Source organism: Nothoprocta perdicaria, unplaced genomic scaffold (assembly GCF_003342845.1).
Source record: "Nothoprocta perdicaria isolate Ctin4 unplaced genomic scaffold, notPer1 scaffold_34, whole genome shotgun sequence".
In the NCBI taxonomy this organism is placed as follows: Eukaryota; Metazoa; Chordata; class Aves; order Tinamiformes; family Tinamidae; genus Nothoprocta; species Nothoprocta perdicaria.
In genome coordinates this window covers 3,716,159-3,724,175 of record NW_020455577.1, presented here as the reverse complement: position 1 = coordinate 3,724,175, position 8,017 = coordinate 3,716,159, and the positions used below count along the sequence as shown (strand labels likewise).

The 8,017-nt window shown below is 36.0% G+C and overlaps 1 protein-coding gene across 4 annotated transcripts in view; it reads right to left on the bottom strand.

Annotated features, from left to right (window-relative positions):
- Nucleotides 1-5,972: 5,972 nt before the first annotated feature.
- The window catches only part of CAMSAP2 (calmodulin regulated spectrin associated protein family member 2), a 66,920-nt gene continuing 64,875 nt past the window's right edge, over nucleotides 5,973-8,017 (bottom strand). For 3 of the 4 annotated variants that reach the window (XM_026043845.1, XM_026043847.1, XM_026043848.1), the window contains one exon: nucleotides 5,973-7,368. In XM_026043845.1, the coding sequence (XP_025899630.1) occupies nucleotides 7,063-7,368 (306 nt within the window). In that variant the 3' untranslated portion in view covers nucleotides 5,973-7,062. The remainder of the gene's footprint in view (nucleotides 7,369-8,017) is intronic. The other variant, XM_026043846.1, reaches the window with a different exon arrangement.

The window sequence follows — 8,017 nt, the reverse complement described above, 5'->3', positions numbered from 1 at the left end:
AGGACCCCGCCCGCGCCGGGGCGGGGTGCCCGCCGCGCTGCCTGCTCGGAACGCCAAGGCGGAGGGGCGGGGCCGCGCGGGGCGGGGCCGGTGGCCGTTGGGCGCCGTTGACCGTTGGGCGCCGTTGACCGTTGGTGGGCGTTGGCGGCCGTTGGCCGCGGAGGGCAGCGCGTCGCCGCCGCCTCCCCTGAAGGCTGCGGGTCACGTCAGTGAGAAGCGCCTCCCATCCCCTCTGCAGCCGTTCTGGGGATGAATGGTAGGGAATTGCCTATAAATAATTCAGTGGCCCAAAACAAAGGGGCGGCCGAGAACAGCTCCGGTGCCATATGCTGCCGGCCTCCCACTTTGGCCTCCTTGGCAGTGTCTTTGTGGCGGCTTTGTTTAGACAGAAACATCGTCAGTTCAAACAGAAATTATATATCCATCACCTTACCGTTGCTTAAATATCTCTTAAGATACCGGAAGAAAAAAAAATGCAATAAATAAAAGATGCCCTTCTTCCCCTTGCGATGATGGTGCACTATGGCCCCCACATTCCTGCTATGTGCTGCCACAATCTTCTATCCAGATTTCAGGCTGGCCTTGGATTTTATTTCTTTGAGTATGTTCTTGCTGGGCTATGGCCAGTAGTTATGCTTGAAAACAGTTAATCGAGAAGGAGCAAGTACTGCCCCAGACTGTTGGAAAATATATGTATTATATTTGTATGTAATATATGTATTAATGTATGTTTATGTATTTGTATGTAATATATGTATTATATGTAATATATTTAAAAATATATTTTGATACTTTGATACTAAACATCCGTACTTTTATAAATTTGACATGCTGTTATCCTATGGAATATCCCAATAGAGCTGTGAGAGGAAATGCAGAAAAATCACATTAAAATGCTCATACAGTATTTGGGGGAAATAACAACAATACACACCCATCAGCAGCAATATATTGCATCAGCAAGAACTGACACTTTTCATTTCTAAATCTGATCAATATGGAGCTTGTGTAAATGTTATGATAATTAGCAGAGAGCAGGTTTTTATTTTTATGTGTTTTTGTGCATGCCTGTGAGAGAGCAGTATGTATCAGAGGTCCAGGGAAGGTTGTCTGAGATCTAAATGAAGTTGAAATGGATTCTCTGTAGCAAAAGCTTCCCCTGAAGCTTTTAAGAACAGAACGTCTCCCCTATGGAAGAGGTATGGAAGAAGAGCTACTGTTCTGCGAAGTGCCTGCTTGGAGAACCACATCAAACCCTCCTCCATTGCTCTTAAATTTCTGACAAGGACAGGTTTTAGAGATGTTGCAGGTGGCCACTGACACTGTCAACAGGGTTGGATGCATTCTTAGAATCATTCTCTTTGTGCTAACCTTGCACAAGATCTGCCAGTGCAGTCGAGCAAGTTCTGTTTTGCAATGTTATGTTGACATCATAGAAATGGGCCAAATGATTATAGCAGAGCCATACAAATCTTTCCATTGTATGATTATACGATGCTGTTGTGAAAAGTTGCAAAAAAATAGTTCTAATTATTTAAAACTTCTGGAGACAGTTTTCACTTGTTCCAAGAAAGGGTTGCTAGAATGTTGAGATAATAATTCAGCAAGAGTCAAATTTGCTTACATCATCTACAAGAATTAGACGCTTATTTATGTCAGCATCATAGCGCCAGTTTCAGGCAGCTTAAACAAGAAAAATACTGAGCAAGACTATAATCTGGTTTCAGGTAATTTATATAATTGCAGGCTTGTACGCTCTTGCCAGGTTTGTTATACAGAGATCTAGATCAGCAATGATGTAGAAAGGATAAGGCAGTCTTGATGGAAAGCTTCATATTAGCTTTTAGTCTTTATGCAAAACTCCATCAACGGATTGAGAGCGACATAAAATGCATGTAGGTATTACTGTGTATTTGCCTCCATAAAATTCACATACCTTTCTTATAAAACTTTGATACATCTTATGTGAAAAAAAAAATTATTTTTCTTAATAAATCCATCAAAGAATAATAGATTACTTACTCTTAAGCACTTTTTACCTCCAGTTGCTTAATAAGGGGTTGGAGAAGATTTTAAGTAGCATTTCTCAGTGAAATGCTTATGTTTAATCTACAATTTTCTGTTCTTTCTTGAAATGCTATGTTTTCCACTAGCTTTTCCTGTTTAAAGCCAACAGTATTACCCTTGAATTTAAAACTGGTAAAAATCTTGGTGTTATGAGATCCATCTCCTAAAAAAGCTTGTATCAAGCTCTTAAATGTCTATGTTAAATTGCATCCTTGCCTCTTAGAAAGACCAGCAGCACTTAGCATATAGCGATTGAATATAGCGTAATTCTCTAAAAAGAAGAAATATAGCTGCTCTCTTACTAAAAAAGAGTAAGCTAGAAGAGCTTCATTATCCCATTTGCTCATATTTGCTTAAATACAGTCTAAATAAGCCTTATTCCTTTACACTGTTGTGTGCAAGCAGGTCTGGAAGGATCTGTTTGGCATGCATATGTAACGTGTGTACACACCTTTTCTTCTGAATGGACTAGTTTTCTTTAAAAATACTGCTTGTGAAAGAACAAAGATGTTATGCACATTTGAAGTACTGAATTCTTCTGACACCCAAACCTGAAATACATATCATATATGTATGCATTTTTTTTTTTAAATTAAGTACAACGTTTGAAGAGTGCGCACAGCTAAAGGCGAGCTGTCAGCTGGAAAGGTCTGTGGCTCTCAAAGTTCATGTTTGATAGTCACAACTCTTCAAAATGCTTATTCAGTTCATTAAAATAGTAATGAAGTGATAAAGAAATGCTAATTTGCTATTTGGAAAGAGAAGCAGATGAAGCCCTTGCAAAGCTGTAGTTTCTTTTTCTGTTGGGAAAAGGCATCTCAAGTGTATACCTGATTAGCACATCTAGATTTGAGCAACAAAGTTGTTTTCTACATCCCTTTTTCATGCTGCTTGATCCAAGAGTTTAGGCTCCAAGCATAACTGAGATTATTATTCTGCAGTTAGTACCAGATCTCTACACTGCTGGATCACACAGCAGGACAAATTTTTCTTCACAAATTCTGTACAGATTTAGACATGCAGTACAGCCATAGCCTGTTAAATTAGGCAGGGCGTGATCTGAAGGTTGTTGGTGCAATGTTACTTGCCAGAACACAAAAAATAAAAAGGTTTAAAATCTGTTTACAAGGTCTGTTTTTTTAAATTGAAATTTTGAGTTAGACTTGCTACTAAAAATAGTAGCTTTACTGAGTGCAATTTCTGTTCATGTTTCAGCATCATTCCTTGCTGGCGTCAGATTGGTTACGATGTGCTACATGGAACTGATTGATCTGGCACTTTTAGAGGACAAGGGAAGGCTGTTAGTTTCCAGCCACTAAAAATCCTAATGCCAGAGGTAATGCAGTACTGAACCTGCCCTTTGAGTAGCTCTAAACTTTGGTGATCTCAGTTTGTGCTAGCCCAAGAACTCATTCTGGTTGCTGACACTGTAGTGATGCCACATCCTCTTCCTCTGCAACCTGGCAGGACAATACTAAAGTCCAAGAGGGGCATAATTCAGACAGGGAAAAATAATATATCTCAAAGAAAGCCTTTTTTTTTTTTTTTTTGATTTTTTTTGTTCAAAATTGCACCACAATTTATTCCACAAAAGCTCTTTTCTTTATTAGTTGTCTTAGTGAAGATAACAGTTCATCTCAAAAGCCTGCCCATCCGAAACAATCTTTTTACACTGATATGTATTGTATATGACAGCATATTTATATGTTTTTTGAAACAATGGAAATAAACCCAAGTTCAAGAGTTTATCAGCTAGCTAGCAACTGTGAAAGTCACTTTTGAAGAGAAAATGGTAATCTATTTTGCCTTCAGAAATGAAATATGAAGCCCAATTCTTTAATAGTCTACAGATGATTAGTATCAGAAAGCTAAGTTCCTGAGAAAAAAGTAATACAAAGACGACAACAAATCAGAAGATAAATTAAAAAAAAAGTATTCCCTAAAATTGTTACAATACAATAAAGGAAAAATATTTAAATACATGACTTCTTTGTAATATAATTTCTGTTTATATTTAGACAAAAACAAGAGAACAAATTAGGTACTTTTTGGTGCCATGCTTTTATTTAAATGAAAGGAAAATCTACACTGTACCACATAAGTAGCAATGACAATATTTTACAGCACAGCATTTGAAAAAATATGGAAGCTATGCTCCATAGAAGTGGACAAGTAAGCACACAATACACTGTACATTTTTTAACAGTGCCCATTAAATCATAATTAAATAGCTGAATTTGGCTTTAAACAGCCAAATAATAAAAACTAACAGTCATACAAAAAAAAAAATCAGTAGCTATCATGACTGTTAGAATCTGAAATTTTGCTCCAAAAACTAGGATGAAAGTTTGGCAATTCAGTTGTAGCAACAATAATAATACCCCTGATGAAAGCACCAGTGTGTTCTGATAAGGTCAGTGATAAATACTGGCCTTTATGGAAAGCTTTTTTTTTTTTTTTTTCCTTATTTTTTAAACATGATCTCAACCAAAGATCCACTGTAAATAGAAAATTTGCAGGCTTAAAAAGGAAAAGTCTATCTAGTTTTACTTTTCCTGCATTCAGTAAAACTATACTGCGAGCAATGAACTTTTTGACTGCATTGTTCACATTCTACTTTTCAACACTGCACAGCTCTTTAGCCTGTTGACAAATGTAAATTTCATAATACATTCAGATACAGTTAAAATGATTCAAAGAAATCCTCTTTCCTGTATTTAAGTTCACTTTGATTAGATTTGTTTCTTGATGGTGTTGCAAATCTTCAGGTAAATCACAGCACAGGATTTAGAAAGAAAAAGCCTCCCATGATAAAGCTTCTCTCAAAGTTATTCGTTGTATGCGCATCAGTTGATCCCAACCTTCCACCTTCTTGAAACACTGCATATTATACACAATTCCATATGGTTATTCAAGATATTCCTACAACTGTATTTGCAAGGAGCTGTCTAACAGGCAGAATGTGCAAACCCTCTTTCCCCCCTTTTTTAATATTTATATACTATATACACAATATGTATACACTTGAAATATAAGAGTTACATATCCTGGTCATATACATGCAAACAGTAGGAATCAGCTAACCACAAATAGTTTTGAGCCACATACATATTAAACATGTATTTTAAAGTGTTTTTTTTCTTTTTTTCTTTTTTTTTCCTTTTTTTTTTTTTACAGTTTTAACAAATATACATAAATATAACATAAATTACAGTAAAACTGACAGGATTTTTTTGAGAAAATGTTCATAACTCAGATGCATTGATGCCTAAGGCCTTATAATAATTTTGAAAAGTACTGTTCTAAACTGTTTAATGACATCTCATTCCTGTGCATCTTTAATGTAAGTAAATGAGTACATCATAGTTGAGAGGCTTTATTTCTCTCAAAGCAGTTTAATGAGAGAAATTTGAACATAGTGTTAGTCTCTACTCCCCATGAAGCAGAACGGAATAGATTCTTATAGTACAATACTGTCTTATGTTTATGTAGTTGTCACAACAGCGAAACAAAACAGAATCACGAAGCATTCAAGTCTTTTCCTGAGAATGAGATTTTTCCCCCAACTAATCCTCTGTTGTACATCAACAAAATAGCCACAGATTTAGGGGAGGCTTCAAGTTTGTAGCTTTTCTTTTTCAGAACAGTGCTGTGTGTTAAAAGCAAATTAGAAAACAAACACTGAAACAGAATAGTGATCTATAAAATAATAAAACACTGTTTTGGAATAAAATGCAGCCCTTAGTAAATAATACTGAGATATACTCCAAGTCTGTTTTTCGTAAATGGTTATATTATGTATTTTTGAAATGTCATTCAGGCTTTTTGCCATATGTATTTTAAACTAACAAGCATTGCAAGACATCATCTGTTAGAGTGTGTCAAGGAAACCATTTACTTAGATCTACAGATGTCTATTTCCTGGAAAATTGCTTTTGTCTGACACGGCAGATCTGTAGGCAGAAGAACAGATAGCAGCCTAGATCTTAAAATCAATGGGAATCAGAAACAACTTCTGAAAGGTCTATGACTTAGTGAATTGTGTAATTTTGCTCCATATTTTTAGTGTTCTGTCAGGCAGATGTCAGGGATTTAGCTCTGAAAGTTTTAGTGTTGCTATTCCTTCTGTGGAGAGGCAGGAACTCACTGCAAATTCACTCTTTATCTGGAACATGGCAAGATTATAATACATATCTGCTTAAACTGTTTAATGGGTTTAACAAAAATTTTTTACTGTATATTTTAATGGGATTATGATCAAGCAAATGTTCAATCATTACACTGCGGATGGTAACTTATTAAAAGAGGAATAACTCCATCATTTAACTATACCCTGAGTTGTTAATCAATTCATTTGAAAGATACTTCTCTCTAGGCAACTCAAAGATTTTTATTTTACTGGTTAGTCTGTAGGCAAACCAGTATTATCTAATTAAAAATATCCAGGGAATGAGTCTCGATTTTACTACAGCATAGAATAGGGATTCTGCAGAACAGACTCCTTCAGCTGTTCTTCAGTGACATATAACTTACCATTTAGTCTTCTCCATAAGAGTCAATATGTAAAATTCAATAGTGTTAAGGATATTAAGAAGTATTTCTTTAGTGAAAGAAAAAATATTTCAAGACAAGCACAAGTACAAACGTATAAGGCAACGGATGTAAAAAAAATATGTAGTTAGAGTCATTAAAGATGAACATTCAGTGCTTCAGTGTATCTAATCAAAATACAGAGCAAATATACTCTATATATTGTATTAGCACATAAAAATCTCCACACAAGTCAAACATTTCCAAAATCACTTGTAAGTATCACCTAAGCCATAATCTTCTGTACTTCTAAATACTGTGTTTACATTCCAGTTGGGCATGATAATACAATTTGGTGTCCAGTTTTAAGAGTTTCGTTGGCAACTAGAAATCTATTTTCTATAGGCAGTAAAGATGAAGTGCAAGTTTACCATAGTTGTCTGAAGCCAAAATTGTTCCCATCTACTATGCCTTGGTGGGTAAAAGTTTCTTAGGCGTTACTGGTCTCTTGGTTTGCCACAAATGGCTGTGAATGGTAATTGCATCAACACTGGCAGACAGAGTTTTAGCAGGTATGTGGCTAAACTGCTTCCTGTCAGAGTTGTATTTATAAAGTCCTTCTATCATTTTCTTCGTGATAGATTTGGGACCTATGCCTGTCAATTTACTGATTTCTTCAGTATCAGGGCAGTATGTGTATAAAGATCTGAACTGGCAGCCTGAATCCCGGAACAGGATTAAGAAATTATTGGCATCGGATTTTTCCATTTCCTTGAAAAGAAAGAGAGAAAGAAAAGATTCACAATATGAATTTCGCATTGCAGTTAGCATTCAAATTTCTTGTATTTTCATTTTGATTTCTTTTTTTTTCTATCAGAGCTGATAAGCATACCTAACTTATCATTAGAAGACTTTATTTTCATCATTACTATATGCTGCACTTCAACTACTCGAATTTTGACACCGCAGGTATCTTTCTCAGCAAAACCTTATTCAGATGATTTCTGCTATTCCTACGAAACAGACATTGTAAAGGATTTTCTTCTTTGCCCACATAAAAAGTGTTAAACTCATTTCATCAAACAAGTCTAAAGCTTTTAAGTTTTGGAACAGGAACTTTAGACATGTCTGGATGTCTAAAAGAGCCTCTATAGTTTATGATCCTCCAGGGTTTTCTGTCATCTCTGAATCCTTTCAGGTTTGTTCAAACTGTAAAGACAGCTCAAGTGTATTAAGCAAAGGTTCTTTACAAGGTGAAATCCTCAGAGATTTTTGCTCCATTCCTATATAACTTCTATGGGACATGTGCCCTGAACTCATAAAACTTCAGGCAAGTGAAGATGCTGCATTCTAGAGTTAAGAACAACCTTTTTACAGCTGTTCTTTCCTGGGGCTTCTGGGGGTTTTTATGTTCCTACTC